Source organism: Raphanus sativus, chromosome 6, assembly GCF_000801105.2.
Source record: "Raphanus sativus cultivar WK10039 chromosome 6, ASM80110v3, whole genome shotgun sequence".
Taxonomy (NCBI): Eukaryota; Viridiplantae; Streptophyta; class Magnoliopsida; order Brassicales; family Brassicaceae; genus Raphanus; species Raphanus sativus.
The window spans coordinates 6,967,259-6,993,741 of NC_079516.1; the positions used below are offsets into that span (position 1 = coordinate 6,967,259).

The 26,483-nt window shown below is 36.9% G+C and overlaps 6 protein-coding genes and 1 pseudogene across 7 annotated transcripts; 4 read left to right on the top strand and 3 right to left on the bottom strand.

The window, feature by feature from the left end:
- Positions 1-1,431: 1,431 nt before the first annotated feature.
- Positions 1,432-5,018, bottom strand: LOC108807717 (T-complex protein 1 subunit alpha-like; annotated as a pseudogene).
- A 1,129-nt stretch (positions 5,019-6,147) lies between these two features.
- On the bottom strand, positions 6,148-8,203 carry LOC108809301 (F-box/FBD/LRR-repeat protein At3g52680). 2 transcript variants are annotated; one of them, XM_018581450.2, is made up of 4 exons: positions 7,961-8,203; positions 6,952-7,819; positions 6,731-6,868; positions 6,148-6,636 (listed from the first exon to the last, which is right to left on the bottom strand). In XM_018581450.2, the coding sequence occupies exons 2-4, from the start codon at positions 7,786-7,788 to the stop codon at positions 6,325-6,327; spliced, it is 1,287 nt and encodes a 428-aa protein (XP_018436952.1). In that variant the 5' UTR covers positions 7,789-7,819; positions 7,961-8,203; the 3' UTR covers positions 6,148-6,324. The 2 variants fall into 2 exon arrangements, with proteins under 2 accessions (XP_018436952.1, XP_018436951.1); XM_018581449.2 differs by having other exon boundaries at positions 7,904-8,203.
- A 1,772-nt stretch (positions 8,204-9,975) lies between these two features.
- On the bottom strand, positions 9,976-11,486 carry LOC108809032 (ubiquitin-conjugating enzyme E2 19). Its single transcript, XM_018581153.2, has 6 exons — positions 11,219-11,486; positions 10,904-10,931; positions 10,571-10,798; positions 10,422-10,485; positions 10,253-10,312; positions 9,976-10,158 (listed from the first exon to the last, which is right to left on the bottom strand). Exons 1-6 carry the CDS (start codon positions 11,335-11,337, stop codon positions 10,112-10,114), a joined length of 546 nt encoding a protein of 181 aa, XP_018436655.1. The 5' UTR covers positions 11,338-11,486; the 3' UTR covers positions 9,976-10,111.
- A 1,632-nt stretch (positions 11,487-13,118) lies between these two features.
- Positions 13,119-14,904, top strand: LOC108809138 (cytochrome P450 705A22-like). The gene is made up of 2 exons (XM_018581273.2): positions 13,119-14,116; positions 14,180-14,904. The coding sequence occupies exons 1-2, from the start codon at positions 13,199-13,201 to the stop codon at positions 14,801-14,803; spliced, it is 1,542 nt and encodes a 513-aa protein (XP_018436775.1). The 5' UTR covers positions 13,119-13,198; the 3' UTR covers positions 14,804-14,904.
- Positions 14,905-14,956: 52 nt separating this feature from the next.
- LOC108807721 (geranylgeranyl pyrophosphate synthase 10, mitochondrial-like) lies at positions 14,957-15,894 on the top strand. The gene is made up of 3 exons (XM_056986881.1): positions 14,957-14,984; positions 15,029-15,067; positions 15,210-15,894. The coding sequence occupies exons 1-3, from the start codon at positions 14,957-14,959 to the stop codon at positions 15,731-15,733; spliced, it is 591 nt and encodes a 196-aa protein (XP_056842861.1). The 3' UTR covers positions 15,734-15,894.
- A 536-nt stretch (positions 15,895-16,430) lies between these two features.
- On the top strand, positions 16,431-18,983 carry LOC130496074 (pollen receptor-like kinase 4). Its single transcript, XM_056987837.1, has 3 exons — positions 16,431-17,294; positions 17,381-18,031; positions 18,208-18,983. The coding sequence occupies exons 1-3, from the start codon at positions 16,580-16,582 to the stop codon at positions 18,864-18,866; spliced, it is 2,025 nt and encodes a 674-aa protein (XP_056843817.1). The 5' UTR covers positions 16,431-16,579; the 3' UTR covers positions 18,867-18,983.
- A 277-nt stretch (positions 18,984-19,260) lies between these two features.
- LOC108807722 (U-box domain-containing protein 34-like) lies at positions 19,261-19,779 on the top strand. The gene has a single exon (XM_018579968.1). The coding sequence runs from the start codon at positions 19,261-19,263 to the stop codon at positions 19,777-19,779; it is 519 nt and encodes a 172-aa protein (XP_018435470.1).
- Positions 19,780-26,483: the final 6,704 nt, after the last annotated feature.

The window sequence follows — 26,483 nt, forward strand, 5'->3', positions numbered from 1 at the left end:
AAACAATTTTAACACTGAAACAAAACCGCTACAAGGACAAAACATATTCACATGAAATTATCTTTATGTCATAATTTTGCCATGCATATGAAAACACGAGGAATGTATGAAATTTATGGATCGTCATGAACGGCAAACCGACATATCTGAAACTGAAAATGCTGGAGATAGATTATATATTTCTTATGTGACGTTTCTATATTGAAAAAGAAGTATTATGGAATTGATATGATTTTTAAAATGCCACCAAAACGTGTTATCTCAATAATTTGAAAAATCAATGTAGTGATTGTTATTACTATAAATAATGAGGAAATTTTTGGAGTTGGTCAAACTAACAAATGTCTACACTTCTCGATCACTACTTAGTTTTTACACTTTCCAGTTTTAAATATATTCTTATTTTGATTAACTTTGCTTTACTATCTTTTTTTTTGCATTCAATATAACAATCTACTTTTAATAATAAATGTAACTTCAAATAATCATCACTTCCAAAACTATGATTTCAATATAAACAGTAATTATTCTTATAACATATACAAAAAAAATATTCACAACCCAATTTTTTGAAAAACAAAATATTTTGAATCACGAATAATGTACCGAATATGAAATTAATTTTTTGTAAAAAAAAACTACATGAAAGCCATTTGAAATCCCCACAGCATATCAATACCACAGCTCTTTAATATAGAATCAATTATTGTAAATAAGCCAAATACATCTTATCACATATAATTCATTCTCACCTAAAACATTCAAAATACAAAAATCATTATCATACACATCACTTTCAAATACAAACGTAAAACAAAAATCACAAAGTCATGCATAAAAAATAACCTAGACTATAAATAAATTTATCCCACCCGTAGGACGGGCCGACCCTAGTGATAAATAAAATGCCCTCATAGGTATAACTGCTTCAAGAACTATGTCCTATAATATGTAAGAAGCTATGAAATGGCCTCAAAAACTATGTCCTATAATATAACTTCTTCCATCTGATCTAAACCTACATACTCTTACAAGAACATATGGTTTCGCAGTCTAACAGTAGCTTCTGTTTGTCAATGTCCTCAAGTCTTGGTTCTGGACTCTTACATGGCTTCTAAGGTAAGGATATATTGTCAGAGAATTACATCCTTAACGCACTACTGACTCTTTTACATAGGAACGGCCAGCTGAGCTACAAAAAAACCAACCGTAAGATTAAGCATTGGTGGAACTCAAAAAGTTGAAAAGAGTGGGGTTGTTGGTTACTCACGAATATTCGAGGTGGATGTTCATGAATCTCCGGTTCTCTTGTGAGAAGTGACAACATATCTGAGTCGAAGGAAGGAACCTCCCGGGTTTTTGTGTCATTTCCTTTGCTTTTCAAAATAAAAGGGTCTTTAATGTAAATGAAAAAAAAGAAGCAAATCTCTATGACTGCAAATAAATTACGATTTATCACGAAAAAGAGAAGAGAAAAAATTGACCCTGCAGTAGTTAATAGATGAAAGGTCTTAGGAGGCTAAGGTAAGAATAACGAAGTGGAAAAAAAACAGAAACTGCTGTTTCAGATGCTTATATTGTTTTCGTTACACAGCGAACAGAGAAGCTCGAAAGAGCCGGTGGGTGTTGAAAATGCGGACAAAATAATACCACTAAAAGATAAAACGGACAAAAGAGAAGCTTGGGGGCTTTGGTTACTCATCGCCTTGGCCATCTTCCTTCACCAGTTTGATCATGTCATCGATTCTCAGAATCGTTATGGCTGCCTCTGTTGCTAACTGGCACCCCAAAAAAAAACTCCTTTAAGATTCAAAACATCATCTCTGGATGTTGTAAATATATATATATATATATATATATATGTGATGTGAGAGAGAAACCAAGTTTTTAAATGCTTCACCTGGATAATTTTAACTTTGCTCATCGCTGGTTCGATCACTCCAGCTTCCAAATTGTTACGGATGGTTCCGTTTACAAGGTCAAGTCCCATGCTGCATTTACGTTTTTTCCCCAACATTAAAAGCCAATGCGATAAAAAATAACACTCAAAGGGGTAAAGACACAAAACAACAATTACTGTTTATTATTATTACCTTGAATAGTGCTTCTTATCAGCCTTGGTTTGTGCGGTGTGGTGGTAAGCTCTTAGTTTAGCTACCAACTCAGTTGCATCCTTAGCAGCGTTTACTGCGAGCACCTGTTTAAAAAGGACAAGATAAACAAATAAGACAGGTTTTAATATATTTGATGAAAATTGATTGTAGGTCGCAGAACCTTTGGTATGATCAACAGCGCATCTGCAAATTCAGCAATTGCCAATTGTTCGCGAGATCCCAAGGTCGTAGCAAGGTGCTCCAGATACACAGACAACGCTGATTCAACTGCACCTCCACCCGCAACCACCTGTTTGACAAAGAAGAAGAGTGTTGATAAAACTAGAAATGTGACAAAGCATTACAGGGAGTGTCTTTTAGTTTTAAGCTATAGACTAAACTCTTGACAGCTATAAATAACTTTTGGGAATACAATTATATGATTGATCTCAAGCAGAGAGAGCAAATGGCATACCGCACTGCTCGTTTTGGTTCCCTTTATCAAAACAACATCATCATCTGCGATTCTCTCCTCCACAACTTCCTCTGCAGATCCAAGGTGTGCCGGATCAAATGTTTCTTCTCCCTCCATGTCAGCAAAAGTGGTGACCTTAAAAAAACAAAGAACCAATGATATTAGTTAAAAAATTTCAACTCGGTTCTAATGCTTTCAATATTGAAAAAGGCATAGCTGAGGAAGTACGAGGGTTGCTCCTGTTGCCTTGGCGACATGGCGCATGTCTTCTTTGCGGACACGCCTAACAGCAATAGCCCCTGCCTCTACAAAGTACTGAAATAAAAGAACATAAAAAGAGAATCCAAGTTCAAAACTGAGTAAAGCGTCAGTGTAGAGAGAAACTTATTGGTATTCAATCTTACTTTAAGTGCCATGTCGTCAATGCCCTTCGTGGTTAGAATAACATTGGCCCCAGCTTTAAGAAGTTTCTCTATCCGCTCCTTGGTCATGTCAGCTTCTCTGTAAAACAAATATTTCAGCAACATATTTTGGTAAAGAAACACTGTATGGATTCTGGAAGATGGATGACATAAGCAGTACAAGCTACAATGGATCAAGTCATTTGTAAAAGAAAATTACCTTTGACGGATTTTTTCAAGTTCTCGTGGATCGTTAACAACAACTTGGACACCCAGCTGCATTTTCGTCTTCTGGAGATTGAAGTCGAGGCAAGCAATCTTGGCTGGAGACACACGTAATGGCATCCCTTGGGCAGCACGGCTAGTATTGAGTGCATATCCATTCAACAAATAGCTGTCTTTTGCACTTTGTCCATGAGCTTTCAGAATATTAATCCCCTACAACGTAGTAAGCAGAGAAGGGTTTTGAACATAAAGTTATCCTCACACAAGATGCTATGTTTAAAACTTCGAGAGAAGAGTAAACACAGACCTTGATAGGGTATTTAATCTCCCCTCGCTGATTTGTCATCTTAACTGACAGAACTGCATCCACAACCTTGAAAAGAAAAGAAAAATATGATTATAACAGTTGAAAAATGCAATGATCAGGGTCGTACTGAAAGAAATTAGCAACGACTTCCAAATGTAGAACTGAGTGTAAATTAGTAATTACTAACACAATTTATACGACTAATGGTTTTTATAACAAAGCATAGCATGCATTAAAGGTGATTCACAAAGAATGAGAACTGGAAGCAATACCAAATTAGCAAAGAAGTCGCTGTCACCAGAGATGAGTTTGGAGGACATGCTGGTTTTAGCACAGTTTATCAATGGAGCTTTCCCAAGCTTTTCGACCTATAGAAAAGCAATACAAGTAGTTGATTAACGGGGCAGACAACATTGCACTACACATAACATACCAAATCATGCTGACACCAAACACATGTATAAAAGTTACCAACATAAATTGAAGTTTCCTCACATGCTGTATATAAAGCATCACAACACAACACATGACTAACCTTAGTGACCAATTTATCTTCAATATATTTGCAAGCTTCCCTCATCGCAAGCTGCCAACAGTAACACAGAATATGAACACAAGTACAACTACTGATAAGAAAAGCAAAGTCGCAGGCAGCCTACTCTGTATCCACTGATAATAGAAGTAGGATGTATTTTGTTCCTGACAAGATCATTTGCCCTCTGCAAAAAACATCATTAATCATCAAGAAGCAGCAGTTACCATGTGACAAATAGAGAGAGAGAGAGAGAAAAAAAAAAACTCGTAGAGAAGCAAGAATAAGAAGAAAGAAAACCTTGAGCAACTCAGCAGCAACAATAACAACAGAAGTAGTCCCATCACCAACTTCTCTATCCTGGAGTTCAGCTAACTCCACCAGAACCTGTCCAAGACAAAACAAAGACCAAAGTAACTAAATGAATTCGCACAAACACGTAGTAATGTAATGTAAAGTAAATAATGACCTTAGCAGCAGGGTGTTCAACCTCCAACATCCTAAGAATAGTAGCACCGTCATTTGTAATGGTCACATCACCATATCATCCACCAACATCTTAGAAAAAAAACACAACATTAAACAAGATATACAGTCGAATTAGAGAGCACACACACACACCTTGTCGAGTCCGACGGGACCAAGAGAGGTTTTAACAATATTTGAAACAGCTTGACAAGCCATCACTTCAAACACACAGAGATCGAACACAGATTATTAGTATGAGCCGAAATGTGAAGATAGAAAGGGAAGAGTGTACCGTTCTGAGTTCGAACATCCTGGCCGGATTGCCTTTCCCCGGAAATATCCGGATTTTGAGCTGAGATCGACATATATATATATATATATATTCGGTTAATCAACCAACACGAGAGCGACAAGTTAAATAGAGAGAGAGAGAGAGAGAGAGAGAGAGAGAGAGAGATCTGAACGTGTTCGCCAAAAGAGAAAGTGACCGTGAAACTCCGCGGGTTTTAGTTTCAAGGTTTCTTCTGGGCGTGGTCATTTGGGGTCCCAATCGGGTTTCGGTTTTATCCAATCGGGTTTCGGTTTTTCGGGTTTATCAAAATCAGCTTCATTCGGATTATTTAAAAGTTCGGTTCGGGACAGGTTCGGATTCTATCGGGTTCGGGTCAGGGTTAGTAAATCTTCAAAGAACCGGTACAACCCAATGTACATTCGGGTTCGGGTCCCAATCGGTTCTTTGGTTTAAAAATATCTGATTTATACCTACTTTGTAACCAAAACATAAGTAAAATTGGTTTGTTTTGGTTTCGAATACCTAATTTGTACCTTTTTGTAATCAAAACATAAATAAAATCGATTTAAAAATAAGAAAGGAGCATCAACCATGATCATCTAAAATCAAACGAAAGGAAAATCGTAAAATGAAAACTACGACCTCATGAAATAAGAAACATTTTTTACTGAAAACAAATCTAAATCTAAATCTAAATATTTCAAAATTCAACAGCCACCTTTAATCATCAATCTTCATGTATTAGAACCACCAACTTTTATGTAATAGAAAATATTTCAGATGTTCAATATATCTTAATGTATTTTGAATACATATTATGAATTGAGATTATGTTTGGTATAGATTTTTTCGAGGTTTTGAATGTTTCGGGTTCTTTCGGATATCCATTTAGATTCGGGTTCGGTTCGGATAATACCCATAACCCAAAATACCAAAAAACAAGATCCATTCGGTATTTATGTCGGGTTCGGATCGGTTCGGATTCATTTTTATCGGATCGGATTCAGTTCGGATTTTCGGGTTCGGTTTATTTGCCCAGCCCTAGTTTCTTCTATGATGTGCGAGTGCGCGAAGGTCCAAGGCAAGGTATGACCGAAGCGGCGTCGTTTTCATTAGTTGGGCTTTTGGCGATTTTATACCCTGCTGTCAGTCTCTGCTAATGGGCTTTGAGGATTTAAACGAGTTTTGATCTGCTAAATTTTATTTTGGTAAGGAAAAAATCAGTCCAATGACAAAGAAGCTAAACATAGTACATTACAATATTCATAAGAGTTAATCAACTACGTATTTTTCTCCGGTGAGTCTTGATCTTCAGCAGTATCTATACATGTTATGAGAGCATTTCAACTGTGAATTTTGAAAATCAATATTATTAGGACATACAACACATAAGAATGCATTATCACAGTGAAAACAAAAGGAATAAAATTCAGAAAATAACTTTTTGAAAAGGTCCAAAACGATAACCAATTAAACTAAAAGCGACATATTTTGTTCACTCTTTATACTGTAGTATAGAATTCTTTTGAAATTATTCAAACTTGAACACAAGGTGGCATGTTTTAGAAGCCTTGAGCACACCATCCAATTTTTTGCGCATCCTACATCTATGTTTCAACTTGTCAAGCTGGTCCGGTTCAATGGGATCTGTAGAGAAAGTTGCACTCTTCAACCCTCGTGCATTCTTTAGAATATATGTAGCCACTTCTTCTTCATTTTCTCTTTTCCAATCGTATCTTCTCCACACAAATGTCTCTAGATGTGACAACAAACATTCAGGAACACACTTTGGCTTAATCCATTCCCAGCCGAGCTCTTCATAATCAGGATCACTCCTATATATCTGTAACCAAAGAGAAAAGAGGAGTAATCGATGTATATAAATACTAGACCATTACAAATAGCTATCTGAATAATAAAACAATAAAATGTCTTACACTAACGAGCCTCAAGACTTGTAGTTTAGGTGAATGTTCGAGCATCCAAGTAAGTAGATCATACCAGCCTGGTTCATGCGTATATATCTGTAGATATACCAGTTGATAGAAGATACATCCAGTAGGAGGATATACAGTCTATCCATGAGACGAAATTAATAACATATACAAACAATGAGATAACCAAAAACAATTAAAGTGGAAATATAAAAAAAAGATACCTCCGAAGCTGATACATTCAAGACAAGACGTCTGACTGAAACGATAGATTCACTGATTACATTAGAAACTCTACCAATATATGCCTCCACCAACTCCGGTGCATTCAGTGAAAACTGTGGACATCGTAACCCTCCAATCTCTAAGTATTTCAGAGAAGGAACATCTATCACATATCCAATAAACTCGGCATCATCATTGTGATCGTAAATCCTTAATCTCTGCAAAGAAGGGACTTTGATAGTGAATAATTTCAGAGTATATTCGTAAGATCGTTCCACAACGAGTTCTTCAAGTCTAGGACAGCTAGATAAAAGGTTACAGATAGATTCATCGTTTGTGTATAACGCTTGAATAAGATGCAGCTTTTTAAGAGACTTCATCGAACCCGGTGCAGGGATATCTACAAGAATCAGACTCCCGAGTTCCAAAGTCTCTAGTGTATCACAAGTACACAAGCAACTCGTAAATACGAATTCGTCGAGCTCGAATGGCTCGATGTGAAATTCGAGTGCCAATGTACGCAAATTTAGAGCAAACGCAGTTTTAATCCAATGTACAACATCTACTGCATCAGCCTTATCTGATCCAAAGCTGAGATGAAAACTCTCTAGAACCTTAGGTTCATATGAAAGGAGAGACTTGTGAACAGTCTCTGAAAATGTTTGGTGTTCACTCTGGTAATCCTCAGAATTAAATTTTAGTTTTGCCACCGACTTCCAACGAGAATGCCATTTTTTAGACAAGACACTCGTTGACACTGCAGTTTTTACTGGAACTAAAGAAAGGATTTGCAGAATCAAATCTTCAGGAAACTGACTGATCCTGTCCTCAGCCATAATACCTCTCTACTCTTTGGAAAACTTTATACTGCAAAAGAAAAATCAAAGAAAAATATAAGCTTTTCAGTTGGTATCAGAATTCAAAACTCTTTTAAACAAAAAAAAAATATACTGTTTTCAGTTGTTGTCGATAGTAGATTAATGCACTGCTATTTGAAGATATTTTTACCCAAATTGGTTTGCACAAATCAAATCTTAACAAGTAAAAGCCCCTAAATATTGAGATTTTTTGTTGTAAATTGCAGATTTTGTTTTCAGTTGGTGGTCTTTAGACATCTAACATATTTAAGATGAACCATCGGTATCTAAGAAGAGAGAAAATCAGAAGAATCATTCATGGTTCTGATACTAAAAAAACTTAAAATGTATGAAAAGATTTGAAGTAAATTTTTAGTTTTTCTTTGTTATTTATTTAGTTAGATTCGATTTCATCGTTTTATAAAGGATCTATGTTAATGCCAACTTAAGGTTCATGATCCGATACTAAACCATATCTGTTTGCAATCTTTGTTTGATGACGTGTTTTATTCTTACTAGTTGTACTAGTTTTGTGTAGATAAAGATCTATAATTTTGGTCAAAGTAACCGTTGTATATTTTAAAGAAAATGATCTAATTTTACATTCTTACTTATCAAGTTAGATTCGATTATATCTATTTATATAAAAGAAAAATATAGAAAAAGGACATTTGTCAAAACCAACTCAAGGTTTATAATCCGAAAATAAATCATATATATTTGCAATCTTTGTTTGATGATATGTTTAACTCGTACTCGTTGTACTAGTTTTGTGTAGATAAGATGACATATTTTTGGTCAATATAACCGTTGTATATTAAAAAAAAAATTGTGGACACCCATTTCTTTTTTTTTTTAACTCAACATCAACTTTTCATTAGCCAAATGTGAATACAGGATTACAACCCCAAGAGATTTTAAACCCAACATACAACCGACGAGATCTAGTATCGCCTAGGAACACTGGAGTCGAAACTGGTTTGGATCCTAGACTACCCAATCTAATTCATCGGTGTATTTTTCACCACAATAAGACGAGTTCTTCTCACGACCCGAGAGGAACCGTCTCTTAACCCCTACTTAGACCAAAACGAGACGACAATTCTAAAACACTTGACTACAACAAAATTAAAACCGGATTACAAATCCGCTCATGACATTGGGCTCCTAAAGATTAGAGTGGTAGGCCCGGCCCAACATCTCATCGCCTTGCAGCGCAAATCCGGTGAGAACCCGTCACCGTCGAAGTTTAGAATCCGTTCCTTAGCCATGAACGGGGAAATACCCGTAATGAAAGTCGGGTTTTGGCGAACGTACACTGACCGGCCAGTAACTAAGGTGAACAAGATGGCGTGAAGTTTCACCGCTGAGACGAGTCGTTAGCTGTCACCGCCAGCGCTGGGGTGTGAACTTCCACCGTGTACCACTCCAGAGTTCGTCGTCCGGTAGACTCTTCCGGTGAAACAGAACCCTGCGACACGTCTTCCCCGAGAACCGAGGACCAGAGCCATCTTCACCAACCGTCGCATCACACCTCCGTTTGGCTCACCGTCACATCGGACTGTAGATCCAAGGTGGAGGAGGTACCCCACTGAATCACGCGTCGTCGCCGCGAGAGGACCACCGGACTCAAAAACGGAAAATCGACCCGATAGTTCCTCTCAACCCTAAAAACCGACCTGACCCGTTTCCGCCTTCCTGCGATTCACTGCTCTTCCAGAGACGCCGTGAAGATTCTCCTTTGACTGTACAAGTCTCCGGAACCACCACGCCGAACCAGAACAGCACGCATCTCATCGCAGGGTTGGGGTCAGAATGGAGAAGGCAAAGAAAAAAGAAGATAGAAGAGAGGAGGAAACCCTCCGGTACCGGACAAACGCCGGACCGGAGGTAGATCTGAAATTTTTTCTAGGCGGCTGAGGAAAGGAGTCGATAGAGACTAGGGTTTTTTGTGGACACCCATTTCTATCCGTTGTATATTTAAATAAATGATTTAGTTTTACATTCTTATTTATTTTAGTTAGATTCGAGTATATCAGTTTATATAAAAAAAGTGGACATGTGTCAAAACCAACTCAAAGTTCTTGGTCGGAGAGGCAAACCATATCTGTTTGCAATTTTTGTTTGATGATGTGTTTTACTTTGTATTTGTTGTACTAGTAACTCTAATAAAAAGGGTCTTTGATTTGCTAATATAGGCTCGAACTGAGATTACAAAGTAGAAGAAACATGATCTATTGAAAGCAGTGATTTCTCTTTCTTCTGGAAAATCATAATATAGCTGTACCAATTACATCGAGAATCATGCGTTCAATGGTTTGTAGAGCTTCTCAACCATCTTCCTGTACTCTGTACATCAGCAAACCAAAAACCAGACATAAGAAGATCATTCATTTATTGACCAGAGATGTGTAATCTTCTTATCACTATTATTGCAAATTACCTTTTTGATTGCTCCAAAGCTGAGCTGCTTGATTGTTCAATGGCGAGCTGATGTTCGGTTCTGATCAACCAAAACACAAAGAAAAAATCAGATACTGCTGGATCAAACCAACAGAGAGATATGCACAGGAAAACTCGATAGTCAGCTATATCAGAGCCATAGTTGTTACCTCCGAGAAGGCTTTGAATCGAGAGTAATAACGTCCTCACATCGTAAGCCGATGACCATTTATCCTACAAAAGAAAGAGTGTAAAATCAGATTTTTTGTTAAAATACTACCGCTTCTCTGAGTTTTAAATGAGTTTTGTGTTGGGTTACCTGAAGAATGTCCAAGCAAATATTGCCATAGAGGTCGACATTGGGATGGAAGCAGCAAGTCTCGAACTTAACTTTGGGAGGTTTGAAAGGATAGTCGTTGGAGAAAGCGAGGGAGAGTCTGTACTCAGTTCCTTGAAACACAGTATCTTTGCTTCCAGTGATTGTTCCTTTCCAGCAGAATATATTGTCTTCCTCTGGGAAAGCAGATATCCCCGGATCACCTCCCATCTGTTAAAAAAACAAAAACAAACACCAAATCAAAAAGATCCATTATATAAGCGTGTTTAACTTTTGTATCATCCATCAATAAGGGAAAGAGAGAGATAGCTTTACCATTAAACCCATTAGTTCAGATTGTAGCCTGCGTGTTTAAGAGGGAAACAATTGATTAGAAAATCAGAAGAAAAAAAAAACATGAAACGAAGCTTTGGCCTTTGAGAAACAGTTCAATGCATCGTTTTGTCTCAGAGGAATTGTAACAAACAGTTGGTAGACAAAGGAGAGAAACATAAAGCATATAGAAACGGATCCAAATGCTAATCTAATCTACTAGCTACGGAATCAAATCGAAGCTATGATAGTATCAAATCGAAGGCAGACTAAAAGAACTTTCCCCTTTTAAATTATTTAAAGATCGGAAGAAAGAACCTTTTGAGAACGGATTGGCTATCGACGGATTTAGCCGGAGGAGCAGGTTGTTTCGATCCGGTGGCCGCCGGGGTTGTCTCCGCCGGAGTGTTTCCTTGGTGCCCATTTACCGCCGCCATCCCTCGAGAATCGGTGATTTATGAAATCGAAATTGTTTCCCTCGTGAAGAATTTTGATCGAAAGTATAAAAAGGAGAGAAGGAGCGTTCTTCTTCTCCTTTTTTTTCCGGAGAGACGTGGTTCTGGAATCTGGGTTATAGAAACGTGTGCGACTGAAGAAACGACGTCGCTTCGAAGCCAATAAGGAATAACGTTGAACTACGTCGTTTTGAGGGAAGCGGCTCTTTGGTGTATTTGAAATGAAATTAATCTTCTTATGTAATGTAACGGTTTCCTTGCTTTCTCAAACAATCGAATTTGTGTATAAAAGAGTAAACTCTTTTTTTTTTTCTCCAAAATGTATCTTTAGAAAATCAAAATTTTGATACATTAAAAAGTATACAAGATCTCTATACACACATTTCTACAGATACATGATGACTTCTAACATTTTTACCTAATGAGACATTAGAGGAAGCAGCCATCAAAGATGTTGGCCTAAGATGTACATTTCGATCATTGGAGCTTGATGATTTGAGATACTCTTTCAAAGAAGACGTGACTCATACTTGTGCTAGACTTCATAACATCTCCCATCCATTTCAGTGCCCACTCTTTCTACTGTCCCAAACGATACGACCTTGTAAAGCAGCTCAGATTCATTGCCAGTTGAGTTATTAACCAAAGTTAAGCTGAATGGTAAACCTGTCATGATTAAAAACCTGGGAGAAAAGATTCAAAATCGGTGTTTTTGGTGGTTGATGATCTTAAACTATGTTGGATGGTCCATCTTAAAACTGACAGTAGTTGTTTGTCACCTCAGGAGGATTTGTTTTCTGGATTTTCAATATCAATTTGATAGCCACGCGGTGGTGAGTTTGGTAGGTTAGTGATCTTTAGAGAGGTTCGCCCCTAATATGGATCCAGTTTCAAAACTCCGTGTGATTATTTGGGTTAGCATTAAATCGCAAAAATACATAGAGTGTCATAGTTTTTGTGAAATTATTCGATTAACCTCGTTCCACGAATCTACGATTATAAAAAAGTTTAATTTGATCAGTTGTCTCAGCGTCTTATCTGAATATCTATCTTATTAAAACAGAAACATTATGTTGGACCTAACATTTATTTTGTAAGTTTTTAAATTAAATACATTTTTATACTTTATAGTTAAACATACATTAAATCACTAACGTTTCCAAACAATATACGTATTTCTTTATAATAATATCAATGTTTCCAAATAATATACTTATTCTCTTTATACTACTATCAATGTTTCCAAACTATATTTTTTTATACTACTATCACTGTTTCCAAATAATACAATAATTAATCTTAGTTATTTTATATCTATCATTTTCTCTTTAAAATTTTGTAGAAACGTCACAATTTCATAAATTGCAAAATAGTGAACTTTAAAATTTCGATTATAATATTACAAATTATGAAACTATTACAATTTAAATCCAATTAGATTACATATCGGTCATCCATCAGTTCAATCGGTTAGTCTCGGGTTTTAGTGATTTTTTAATATGAATATTTTAAAAACATAAATTGAACTGTCAGATCTCCGGATTAACCGGTATAATCACAATCGGGTTGAATTTAAAAATACTGTTTTAAATACAAAAATATTTTAAATACACACTCTTTAAAAATTACCAAAATATTTGTTAAATTATTAGTAAAATTTTTATCATAAAATATTCCGCGCTTCAAAAGCGCGGGTCAAAATCTAGTATAATATTATAAAATCAAATGCTAGCTGTGTTCATCCAAAAGAGAACATTTTTTTATGTGATAAACTATTGGGACAATAAACTATTCATAGGTTCTTGATTAATAAGATCACTAAACTTTTCATTTCTGGGAAACCATGGCAACTATGATCTTCGTTGACTTTCAAAACTGCTTCATCTTGATCCTCCTCTGTTTCTTCTCACTCCTCTGTTATTCTCTCTTCTTCAAGAAACCAAAGAACTCACTAGGATATGATCTGCCTCCTAGCCCTCCTTCTCTTCCGATCATCGGTCATCTCCACCTTCTCCTTTCTTCTCTAACCCACAAGTCTCTTCAGAAACTCTCCTCCAAGTACGGACCTCTCCTCCGTATCCGCATCTTCAACGTCCCAATCATTCTCGTCTCCTCTGCCTCAGTGGCCTACGAGATCTTCAAGTCCCACGACGTGAACGTCTCCTCTCGCGGTGTTGCTGCCATCGATGAGTCCCTCGTGTTTGGATCTTCCGGTATCATCCACGCTCCTTATGGAGATTACTGGAAGTTCATGAAGAAGTTCATCGCCACTAAGCTGCTCCGACCAGATGCACTCGAGAGGTCACGAGGTATCCGTGCTGAAGAGCTACATCGATTTTATAGCAGCCTTCTCGAGAAGGCAAGGAACAATGAGAGTGTCGAGATCAGCAAAGAAGCGATGAAGTTTATAAACAACACGTTGTGCAGGATGAGCATGGGAAGGAGTTTTTCAGAGGAGAACGGCGAGGCGGATAGAGTCAGGGGCTTGGTGGTTGAATCATATACCTTGACGAAGAAGATGTTCCTGGCCTCTTTATTGCGTAGACCGCTCAAGAAACTTGGAATCCCATTATTCAAGAAAGAGATAATGAGTGTTTCTGACAGACTTGATGAGCTGCTAGAAAGGATTCTTGTGGAACACAGAGAGAAGCTGGACATGAACCATCAAGATAAGGATATGATGGACGTGTTGTTGGCGGCTTACAGAGACCAAGAGGCGGAGTATAAGATAACTATGAATCAAATCAAGGCGTTTTTCGTGGTAAATGTTCTTCCATATATACAGTCATATTACTTATAATAGTTCTAAGTCTTCTTATTTCAGGAGCTTTTTGTTGGAGCCACGGATACCTCGGTGCAAACAACTCAGTGGACAATGGCTGAGATCCTTAGTAATCCTAACGTTCTTGAGAGACTGAGAGAGGAGATTGATTCGGCTGTAGGGAGTTCAAGGTTGATTCAAGAAACAGATTTACCAAATCTTCCTTATTTGCAAGCAGTGGTTAAAGAAGGACTAAGATTACACCCGCCTGGTCCACTTCTAGTAAGGACGTTCCAAGAAAGATGCGAGATCAAAGGGTATTACATACCAGAGAAGACAAGACTTGTTATCAATGCTTATGCTGTGATGAGAGATCCTGATTCTTGGGAAGATCCTGACGAGTTTAAGCCTGAGAGGTTTCTAAGTACTAAAGAAGAGGAGAAAGAGCTAGCGCTTAAGTACCTTCCTTTTGGAGGCGGAAGGAGAGGATGTCCTGGAGGAAATCTATCTCAAATATTCGTAGGAACCGCGATAGGTGTGATGGTGCAATGCTTTGAATGGAAAATAGAAGGAGGTAAGGTCAACATGGAAGAGGGTTTTGAAGGAATGAACCTAAGCATGGCGCATCCGCTTAAGTGTGTTCCGGTTGCTAGACCTCAAACTCTTTCTTTTACTTCCAATCTGTAATTTCTCAGCTCCTGACATTCCACTCTAGAACATGGAGGGAGTTAGTTTGCCTTCACATGTATTACTTCAGCTTCTTCAAATACATCAATAACATCTTGTTGTATCTTAAAGTTCAATAAAGTAGAAAAAGAAAACGATAAGCTAAAGAAGAAAATGGAAAAGCTGAAGGGAAAAGACACAAGTTAGAAATGACAACTAATTAACTAAAGCAAAACACATTAACAGAATCTGCCCTACAGCCACTGCATGCTATTGAAGAAGAAGGTATGTAGAAAAAACATACCAAAGTGCATAACTATCTGATTCGTATGTGTACATAGACAGCTATATCCTGTTTTCAGTCATGTTTATGTTTCCTCTTGCTACTAATAAAAAAAAACAAGAACACAAAGACATTTTTCTGCAGACGCGTTTTTAGCTCTCTCCGTAACGCACACGCTGGCAGCCACGTCGGAAAACGTTCCTCCGTCGAGGGTTTCGAGAGCTGTGTTTGAGATGATGAAAGCCGTTGGAACTGACGGTCTCGTGGCGGGTCAAGCGGCGGATCTGGCCGGAGAGAAGATGGTTTTGGTGGAAAACGATAAAAGATTGGAGTATCTTGAGTTTATACATATTCATAAAACGGCGGCGTTGCTCGAAGCGCTGGTCATGGGATGTATAGTGGGAGGTGGGTCTGATGAGGAGGTTGAGAGACTTCGAAGATATGCGAGATGCGTTGGGTTGATGTATCAGGTGGTGGACGATGTGCTTGATGTAACGAAGTCGTCGGAGGAGCTAGGGAAGACCGCTGGTAAAGATTTGATCGCCGGGAAGCTGACGTATCCGAGAGTGATGGGAGTGGAGAAGTCGAAGGAGTATGTGGAGAAGTTGAACAGAGAAGCGTGTGAACATCTTCAAGGGTTTGATTCAGACAAGGTGGCTCCTCTGTGAGGCAATTCCTCTGTTGTCTCTTGTGCTAAATACATTGTCAACAGACAAAAGTGACGTGGCGGATTGTTATTGCTTTGGATACTCTACAATAATTTTTTTAGTCAATAAATGTATCTTGTCGAGTATCTTTTTCGTTTCCTTTTGTCAACATCCGGTGAAAGTAGATTTAAATAGAAAAACAGAGATTAACCTTCACGTCAGTCCGACCGTTAATTATCTTTCTATAAATTGATATTTTCCTTTTCCATAATTAGTGTTATATATTTTATATATATTATCATATAATCAATTGTATAAGTATATATTTAAATATTTTAACGTTTCTATTCAATAGAATCGAATGCTAATTAAATCGGATTATGTAATTTGGTTTTGAGGCTAGCATCCGTTTGGTTGAAACTTAGAAGAATATATTTCTGGTTGTTTGAAAATAGCTCAGTGTCACATTTTATGATCATCTCAATCATATAGATGCAAATCATTTGGTTAGAACAAACAAATGACAAATGTTGGTTAGAACAAACAAATGACAAAACAAATGACAAATCACATTAACAAGGATTGTATAACTAAAAACAAGAAAAATCCTATGGTTACCCTAAGATCTCTCTAAAATCTAAACAATCTTTAGACAAAACAAAGGCGGTCAAAAACAAGTTTTTGCATATTGACATAGTTGGGTTTTGTCTATTCTTGGTGAGGTTTTGTCCTCTCTCTCTCTCTTCTGCTCATACATTTTTTTCTCTCTTTCTCTTCCAGAAACGAAAAGGGAGAAAAATATTATTTCTGATCGAAAAAGAAGAATTTTCTTCTTGAAGAACCAATCAATAGCGTGTGTTAGCTGCAATGCTAACTTGGGAGAGCCAGGTTAGGCTTGCAAGCAACACCGCCTTGACGAAGAAGCTAGCCTTCATTACATTCATCATCATTGTGTTATGTCCCATCACAATGGTCATCTCTCAGGAGAACAAGGTTGTGCCAGGTTCAGATGCAGATTCCCTCTTGAGATTCAAAGACACTTTAGCAAACGCTTCTTTCATTAGCAGTTGGGACCCTTTAACACCGCCTTGTAAGAAAAAGTCATCAAACTGGTTCGGTGTTCTCTGTTTCAACGGACATGTTTGGGGCCTACAGCTCGAAGGAATGGGTTTCACCGGGAAGCTAGACCTTGAACCACTGACTCCTATCAAGGACCTAAGAACCTTAAGCTTCATGAACAACGATTTCGATGGTGCAATGCCATCTGTCAAGAAACTCGTCTCGTTGAAGTCATTGTACTTGTCCAACAACAGGTTTACAGGGGAGATACCTGCCGACGCTTTTGAGGGTATGCATCATTTGAAAAAACTTTTGCTGGCGAACAACGCCTTTCGTGGGAACGTCCCTTCTTCTTTAGCTTCTTTGCCATTGCTCCTAGAGGTGAGGCTTAATGGTAACCAGTTCCAAGGGGCGATACCTGATTTTAAACAGAAAGATCTTAAGTTAGCTAGCTTCGAGAACAATGACCTCGAAGGACCTATACCTGAAAGCCTACGCAACATGGATCCTGGCTCTTTTGCTGGTAAAAAAATCTAAACAAACATTTCAAGATCTACACATGAGTTCTTGAATTTTAAATTGTTCTTGTTTTTTTTTTGAACATTGCAGGGAACAAGGACTTGTGTGATCCTCCATTAAGCTCATGCTCAGGAGATCCATGGTTTTTTCTGAATCCTCCTTCTACTTCCACGGATAACAAGAACAAGAGCAACTCTTTCTACACGATCGCAATCGTTTTGATTGTCATTGGTGTAATACTAGTGATCATCTCTTTTGTGGTTTGTGTCTTTCACACCAGAAAACAGAAGTGCTTGTCGGCTTATCCATCCGCGGGGCAAGACAGGGCATATAAATACAGTTATGCTCAGCCCGCTGACACGGAGAGAGCAGCGGAGTCTGTTACTAGCTACACCACTAGGAGAGTAACAGCACCGGATCAGGACAAGCTCTTGTTTCTCCAAGAAGACATTCAGAGATTCGACCTTCAAGATCTTCTAAGAGCTTCTGCTGAAGTTCTTGGGAGTGGATGCTTTGGCGCTTCGTATAAAGCCGGGATAAGTAGTGGCAAGACGCTGGTCGTGAAGAGGTATAAACATATGAACAACGTGGGAAGAGATGAGTTTCATGAGCATATAAGAAGGTTAGGGAAGCTGAGCCATCCGAATCTTTTGCCTCTTGTGGCTTACTATTACCGTAGAGAAGAGAAGCTTTTGATCGCTGAGTTCATGCCTAACCGTAGCTTGGCAAGCCATCTTCACGGTTTGCTTTTATCAATCATCATAATAGCTACCTTTTTCAAAACTTTTTTTAGGCTACTAGTAATTTCTGAGATTACAAGTGCACAGATTGTTAACTTGTGTGACAAGCAAGTTACTATTTTTTCATAATAGATACTTACTAGGTTTTGACATGATAAAAATGTTCTGTTGTTTCAGCAAATCATTCTGTGGATCAACCTGGATTGGATTGGCCAACAAGGCTAAATATTATACAAGGAGTGGCTAAGGGTTTAGGTTACTTGTTCAAGGAGCTACCAACATTGACCATCCCTCACGGTCATCTCAAGTCATCCAACGTCGTTCTTAACAAATCATTTGAGCCTCTCTTAACAGACTACGCGCTAAGACCAGTGATGAACTCAGAGCAGTCTCATAACCTAATGATCTCTTATAAATCGCCAGAGTACAGCTTGAAAGGACATATAACCAAGAAGACCGATGTTTGGTGCCTCGGGGTCCTGATCTTGGAGCTTATTACTGGTAGGTTCCCTGAGAATTATCTAAGTAAAGGGTACGATGCTAACATGAGCATTGTGACTTGGGTGAGTGACATGGTGAAGGAGAAGAAAACAAGTGACGTGTTTGACAAGGAAATGATTGGGAAGAAGAACTGTAAAGCAGAGATGCTAAGCCTGTTGAAAATAGGGTTGAGCTGTTGCGAAGAAGATGAAGAGAGGAGGATGGAGATGAGAGATGCTGTGGAGAAGATAGAGAGGTTAAGAGAGTCTTCTGATACTGACTTCGAAGATTCTATCAATGTCTTTGCTTCTCGGTTGATAGAAGATGATGACGTTGGTTTTGCTGTGAATCGATGATGAGTTTGGTCAGAGTCTTGTGATCAATGGAAGAGTTTGAAAAAAAAAAAACAATTTGTTATGTTGATGTAAGAAAACAATTTGTTAACTTTTCCAGCTTTATAAAATCACTCTCTGTTCGTGTAAATTATTTTGCATAGTTTTATAAAGTTTACTCATTTCTCAACATATATGATTTATTATAACATTACAAGACTCTATCGTATACATGATACATGAATCTATGCATGAAATTAGAAAATTTTCTTGAGAAAAGCTGCAATAATGAAGCCATCCAAGAAGATAGAGAAGGCCAAGATTCTTGGAGAGCAAGCTACTCTGTAATTGATGAAGTTCCAAAAGGAAAACGTGAAGAAGAAGTATGTGAATTTAGGGTTAGTATCTGTAGCAGTGGATGAAGATAAAAGGAAGCCAACATGCTCTCAAATGGGCAGCTGATCATCTTGTCTTCAAAGGACAAACTATCATCCTCCTCCATGTTCTTCAAGAACAAACAATAGTGCACCGTGATCTGAAACCAGGAAACGTTTTGATTTACCAGAACTACCTAAGCAAACTAGTCCCTGAAGTTGCAGAAAACGTCACTCAGTGCCATGTCACGACAACTGCTGGTACTTTATACCATATTGACCCGGAGTACCAACAAGCAGGAATGCTTGGTGTGAATTACCAACAAGCAGTAATGCTTGGTGTGAAGCCAGATGTCTACTCCTTTGGTATCTTGCTTCTCGAGCTGCTCACAGCGAAAAGACCTACTAGTTTGGCTTATAACGTTGAGCAAGCGATGGACCAAGGGACATTCAAGGATATGTTAGACTCAGCAGTTCATAAATGGCAAGCTTTGTCTTTGGCAAAGGTTGCGCTTAAATATGCACAGCTGAGTAGGAAAGACCGACCAGACCTAGGGAAATAATTTTTACCCGAGCTCATTAGTCTGAGAGCTCTTGCAGATGCCAGTATCGAGTGGATCATGCTCATCTATAGCAGAGGCCTATCACCAAATCATAGCTTAGTCTCCTTACCGCCAGCTGTAAGTACTGAAAGAATGCGAAGTGTTTAAACATTTTGGTTATATCACATGAGTATCCTGAGTTTTAAACATTTTGGTTTTATCCTATATTTTAAAATAAAAATCTTTTAAATGTTGCACAATGAAATGACTGTGACATCGGGTGGCTCTTACTTATCTATACTATTAAAAGGGAAGCAGTCTTGAAAACTCGACTTATAAAAGTTGTTTGGACCTTTTTATTACACTTATTTTTGGTATTCCCTTTATTTTCTCTAACTATGTAACATTATAATTAGTTTATAAGATCCTCCTAAGATTTTGTCATTAATTTGCTTTAATAAACGTACTAAAACATTAACTAATCATAAACGGCTTATAGGGCCATTAGTTATGTATCAAAGTCCTTGAGACTTGGACATTACGTTGCTGGTATCCAACCTACACTTTTGAAAAGGAACGTTAATATGCATTCAGTAAAGACATCTACAATTTTGGTATCTTTTGAGCATTTTAAAATTTTAATTATATTGAAACATCGAAGTGTTACAAAAACAAATTACAACATATGCCACTTTTATTTTCTATATCTAACAATATTTATCATCTTCAACCATAATTAATTGAAGATGCATTCAATTAAAAATTGAGGGACGAGTGGAGAGCTGTTCTTAATGAGCACATTAAAGTGCTTTCGTAGATTCAGCCGTTATCTGTAACGTCTCCGGTTCCATTCGTCAGCAAGCCACATCGTCTGATAAGATACTGGATCTGGGTTCCAAGAGGATGTGTTCCGGTAACTATTGGTGAACGAAGCTTCAACGGTGGTAGGATGAACATACTGTAGCGGCAGAGTCTCCAATACGTACATATAATGGCCCACTAACCATTCATTTCAGGCCCGTTCAAAACACACAAAGCTCACGTGTGTCTCCAGCCCAATCACACAATACGTGAAAAGACATGCCATGTTAAATGATACGGTGTGTTCAAAGGCGTTGACACGTGTAGCAACATAAACAAACAATTTTTTTAGTTGGAATCCTACGTGGCGCAAGCAGGAGTCGCAAGCAGGAGAGAGCAAACCTGTTTATAATAATATATATAGATTTTAATATATTTTCTCTTTGAGAACATAATAATATAGATTTTAATATATATTTTCTACCATCATGGATGCATATCTGAATTATTTTATCTTCCTAGCAAGTGTGAAGGGCAAAATTGTCCATCTACCGAATATATGGTACAAAAATTTGGAATACATCACATCAGAGGTAGTTTTCTAATTCTGACACAATCTATGGATATTCTGTTAACTGCCTCTAAAAATCAATGCTGGTCCCCCCCCCTGTTTATATACAGTACACATTCAAGTACTTATCGGATACGGAGAAGAACTTTGGTGCATTATAGTTTCTTTTGGTGCATTATACTTTCTCTAGATAACTTTTAAAACATTAACATGAGATGAGTGCAGACTAGTATCTATGCTAATATACTTTTTTTTTGTAAATTTTCTATGCTAATATATTTGTATGTCATATGGATGCAAACTAGAAGTTTTTAATGTTCTTTCGATGGTTTTGCATAATAAATTTATTTTTGGTGCAAACTAAAAAATGGTTTTGCATAAGTACTTGCAAATATAATATATTTTTGGTGCAAATATATAATATATATTTTTTGAAAAAGGGCTTGAATATATAATATATTTATGCCACCATCTCGCATAATATATTTTTTTGACCCAACATAATATATTTGTAAGCTAAGAAGAAGTCCAAAAATTACAGCCCATACTAAACCTCTTTTTTGGCACAAGCCTACAACTAAACCTCCTAAATACCAAAAAAAACATAATAAACTCTTTAATTTTCTGTAACTTCGTATATTATATCCCCAATGAAATCGATTGCACTTCACCATGTTTTTGAAACAGTACCGATTCTTCATTCAGTCGTCTTAATTTAATGATTTTGATGGGCACTCCCCTCATATTGATGACCTCTATCTAAACGTATAAAACATAGCCTTCTCAATTTTATCGTCAAAACAAAAACCCTCCCAATGAGCCTCAGAAATCCAAATATAGCATCTTAAACCTATATGTATTGTTTATGTTGTCATTCTTACCGAAATATGAATTTTGTTTTTTTTTTTGGTAAAATTATGAATTTTGTTTTCATTTGATGGGATTTAAATTGGTAATGAACTAACCGTTGTGTGAACTAATATGTTGAAAAATACATGAGGGAATCATCCAGTTAGTGGTATATCCAAGATGGTTCAATTATCGCCGTCCAAGATGCATTTGATTATAGCTCTTTTGAGTTCTTGCTTTTAGTGGAAAACTCTAATAGTCACAAATTCTAATAATTAAGTTTTTTTTATATATTACATTATCTTTCTTAAAACAAAAGGAGAGTTTAAACTGTTAGATATGTCAAACTCAAAACTACATTTGCATAAATGATCATCAAATGATGTCAAAAAATGATATTCAAATATTGAAAATAAGAAAGATGTATTTTACACAAACAACCACATACTTTAATACCACATGCAGGAACATAACTTATAAAAATCCACAACTATTCCCACTGATCCGAGAACAAATGTCCTTGGACAAATCTGCCTAATGCAAATAAGCGATTTAGAAACCCCACAACAAAAACAAACATTGTTGTTGGTTTCCTCTTGAACAGGTAAACAACATAACACATGTTGAGTTTGAGATCAATGGTTAACTAAATGTACTATGACAAATAAATTTATTATGCAAAACCATTTTCTAAAATTACTTAATTTAATACATACAAACTAATACTGGCCGCAACACTAAAAAGCGCTTCTACTTTGACACCACCATAAACGTCGTACAAGGCTTCGTATGGAGAAACAAACTAAATTCCCATACATGTAGTCAACTCTACTATACTCCAGATCACCAAACAAATACAACTCTGAGCAAGAACCAAAGATAAAACAACATAATTTTATGTATTCATTCTATCATTTTCGATATTCAAACAATAAATTTCAATACAAATAAGCCATAACCATGATTCACGATCTAGTAACACGAAATAAAGAAAAAATAATAATCTAGCAAACAAAACTAATTAACATTTCAAGGCAATTATTTCAATATCATGCGAAGTGCTTAAGCGTAACAACGTTATGCGTTACTTTTTACGTTCACATACTCAAACTCTTATACGCAAACAAGTGTTTCTAACCAATGACATCTATCTATATATATATATATATATATATATATAAAGAAGGGTTGGTTATCTCCTGCTGACACATCAGCATCCAGCTACATAATTCAAGCTTTGTCGTGTTGCCACGTGTCGAAGGCGGACGAAACTCAGCGTTTCATTTAACGCGTAACGTGATGGGCTTCCTTTGTGATTTCGTGTTTGGGCTCTGAGTCTGGTGTCTTTGTCCAGCCCGAGTAGAGGTGTTTCTCACTTTAACCCTAATTGCTCCATAGCATGTTTGGAGATCGTCTCTCCGTTTCTCCGACCACGGCGCATGACGTCTGAGTGTCCTTTTCCAGATTGAAACTGGCGGAGGTGTAACTTCATGTTTATTCCAATTAATTCCATCACCACTACGAGTCTTCAATGCGTCGTTCCTAACTCAGGCGGTGTGAAATCTGTGTGAGTACTTCTCCTTCCGAACTCATCATCTCTTTCTATCTCTTTCAGTATACTTATTCGTGCTGTTATGGCTAACTCAATGTAAGTCCATTTCTTCGTATTTTTTTAGATCTGTCTATAATTATCATGTCTTTTTTTTTTCTTTTTTTCATGTTTTTTAAGATCTATGTTCGATCATTCCGTCGAATTTCTTATTGTTTTATTGACACTGATATATCTGATCCGTTCAGTCAACTATAATGCAAACCACCATCAACGCACACCGGCTTCCAAAATTCCGACCAAGACTTGCTGCCGGGTCGATTTATTCGATCTCTACATTTGACGTGGCTCGGTGTGCTCAGAACTTCAGGCTTACCGATTCCTCTTTACTGATCGTGTCATGGCTACAATCAAACTGGAAAAGTAATAGTTATTCTGTTTTTTTTCTTTTTAAACTCTTTCCGAATGAATACATATTGTTTTCATATTTGAGCTAATTAGTTATTGTGACTGCAATAATTTCTGCTGCAACCCTGCAGTGATGTCTCTGTTACACTGAATCTATTCGACTCTCAAGCTGTTTTCGTCCCATAAAAGCTTGAAGGCTTGCGTGATGATCCAAAGGTGATAGTTGCCACAAACATAAATCCGAAGACGGCTGGAGGTATTATGTTGTTTTATCCCGTATAATGCTATCTGATATTATGGAAAATCACATTTGTGCAACTCTTTAGTATGTTGTGTAGGTCGTTTGTTTCTCAACGCAATGTCTGGTACTCATATTTACTTGGACAGCTGCAGGGGAATCTTGCTTCTACAAGTAAGCGTAGCTGTTATTGAATGTGTACGCGTACGATGAGAGGCTTAGGTTGCTGACAGTCGTACTTTTTGTTCAGATTGGTGGCTAGGGACACTGGTCTTCCATCTGCAGCACCACTGCTAAGGGGATATGCAAAGGTTGAGCCTGTGACAATTCCTGAGCTCAATGATTTTATCATCACTGCCCTGTCACAGGTAATAAGGTCTACCGAGGTGGTGACTAGCTCTCATTAATAGCTATCCCGCTTCGTATATACATACATCTCATTAATTACATTTTAAATTTTTTTATTTCTCCTTAGCTATCGTGTTGAGATGGTTGTAGAGGATGATACTGCTGAAGGGACATTCGTTTGTTTCGATGGTGAGATGACGAATCTACACAACCTTAGAGCAAGTGAAGCTGGTCGGCTGTTAGTAAGATATGCGTTTGACTCATTACATGGTTATCACATAACGGTCACTAGCTCATCTGTTAATTCCGTCTGACAACAAGGCCGAAGGAGTGAACCCTGAGGACTCTAAGATACCTCCGTTCATTGCAGACTTGCGTACACTTTCAAAGTCAGAGTCACTTCATATAACTTCACCGTCCATCATCAGACTTTCACCGTATCATGCATCATCAATGAGATTGACCATGCGCCAGCCCCCGACTTCGTCGAGAATGTAAGTAAAATGTCTATTACTCTGTTTCACTATTAACATAGACATGTATTTATAATACTCTGAGATGTAACAGGTGGGTGATGACGATGATGATGACGATGACCCGGATGGCAGGCTAAGTCATGGATCACTTACATCCGGCAGTGGCGGTTGTGAGGCATCTAAGAGTACTGGAAAAAAGCCAGTTGGGGATGCGCATAAGACGGATGCCACGACTTCCAAGGTGGTCAAGAAGGCCTGTGTTGCTTGAGGTGGAGTTCCAGCAATTACGTTTTCATGCTCTGGATTTTAATAATGCATATGCTTTTTTCTTTACTTTCGCAACTTAGCTATCTATGTTTTTGATTTTTCTTTTCTGTTTTTTTCCTCTATGAATGTTCTGAGGTGGTTTAGCAGCCTCTTTAGATAGAGTTCTTTAATTTTGGTGATTTCTGTATTATGTGTCTTTGACTATCAGTCAAATTCATATTTTAAGTATTTTATTTTCTAGGTTCATGCAACTGTTTAATACTTATTAGTTCTAACATGGGGAGATCCGAATTTTTTTTTATATTCTCTAATACCTAAAAGCACACCAACGTTTATATGCTTCATAAATTTATTGAAGAACTTGACCAAAAAATATATTGGTTTAGATTTATTCGACTTAAAGGTAGAGATATATTTATCCTTTTTAGCATCGAAATCTACGTATTATGATTTTAGAGTAATTATTGATTTGAATCTATTTTAATATCTTTAACTTATAGTGATACACTATAAGGGATTGTTAATTTCATAGTAATATAATTTTCAAAAGTCCTGCTTAAATGAATGAGTGTTACTTAATCCAAAAATGTAGTACAGCCTTGGCTTCATATAAATTTATTTGAGAAAAGTTTGGATGATGTGGTTTATTTGATAAAAGTTTTAATAAAATGTGTGTAAACTTAAATAATCGATTTTAGAAAAAAAATTGTAAATCAATTCATTTTTCACATTATCTAAATCAATAGGTTTAAAATGTATAAAGAATGAAATATAATTCATAATTTATGTAATGAATTTCAACTGTAGTGACAAGTATTTTTATTTTACTTACTCTTATAATAAAAATATAACAAACACTAAAAATGTTAAATAATTACATTAATGAAAAAATAAAAGCTTTTTATTAATTTATCAATCCTTTGATTTCTAATAAGAACAACAGACACAATAATAAAAATTAAAATTGTTTAAAATTTAGAATAAACTGCATATTTTTACGCGTAGATGAAAATACAATATATCTTCTAATTGATTTTCGGCTGCTTAACAGAGATTAATATATCATTTTTCCTGATACTATTTATGTGATAAAATATGATATTTTTGTAGTGTATCATACAAATCTCTTGCAAATACAAACTTGGAATACAAACTATAAAATCATATAAAATAATAGCCTAGATCACAAGTAAAGTATATCCCGCCCGTAGGGCAGGC

Bases quoted from the DNA above. Each gene is read 5' to 3' on its own strand.
- LOC108809301 (XM_018581450.2), bottom strand. From the start codon at position 7,788: ATGGCTGAGGACAGGATCAGTCAGTTTCCTGAAGATTTGATTCTGCAA. The intron at 6,869-6,951 runs GTATCTTTTTTT...TCTCATGGATAG, and splicing joins TGAATGTATCAGCTTCGGAG to ACTGTATATCCTCCTACTGG. The intron at 6,637-6,730 runs GTAAGACATTTT...CTTTGGTTACAG, and splicing joins AAGTCTTGAGGCTCGTTAGT to ATATATAGGAGTGATCCTGA.
- LOC108809032 (XM_018581153.2), bottom strand. From the start codon at position 11,337: ATGGCGGCGGTAAATGGGCACCAAGGAAACACTCCGGCGGAGACAACC. The intron at 10,799-10,903 runs GTAAAGCTATCT...TTTTTTTAACAG, and splicing joins CTGAACTAATGGGTTTAATG to ATGGGAGGTGATCCGGGGAT. The intron at 10,159-10,252 runs GTAATTTGCAAT...GCTGATGTACAG, and splicing joins GCTTTGGAGCAATCAAAAAG to AGTACAGGAAGATGGTTGAG.
- LOC130496074 (XM_056987837.1), top strand. From the start codon at position 16,580: ATGCTAACTTGGGAGAGCCAGGTTAGGCTTGCAAGCAACACCGCCTTG. The intron at 17,295-17,380 runs GTAAAAAAATCT...TGAACATTGCAG, and splicing joins GGATCCTGGCTCTTTTGCTG to GGAACAAGGACTTGTGTGAT. The intron at 18,032-18,207 runs GTTTGCTTTTAT...CTGTTGTTTCAG, and splicing joins CTTGGCAAGCCATCTTCACG to CAAATCATTCTGTGGATCAA.
- LOC108807721 (XM_056986881.1), top strand. From the start codon at position 14,957: ATGGAAAAGCTGAAGGGAAAAGACACAA. The intron at 14,985-15,028 runs GTTAGAAATGAC...ACACATTAACAG, and splicing joins GCTGAAGGGAAAAGACACAA to AATCTGCCCTACAGCCACTG. The intron at 15,068-15,209 runs GTATGTAGAAAA...ATTTTTCTGCAG, and splicing joins GCATGCTATTGAAGAAGAAG to ACGCGTTTTTAGCTCTCTCC.
- LOC108809138 (XM_018581273.2), top strand. From the start codon at position 13,199: ATGGCAACTATGATCTTCGTTGACTTTCAAAACTGCTTCATCTTGATC. The intron at 14,117-14,179 runs GTAAATGTTCTT...TTCTTATTTCAG, and splicing joins AAATCAAGGCGTTTTTCGTG to GAGCTTTTTGTTGGAGCCAC.
- LOC108807722 (XM_018579968.1), top strand. From the start codon at position 19,261: ATGAAGATAAAAGGAAGCCAACATGCTCTCAAATGGGCAGCTGATCAT.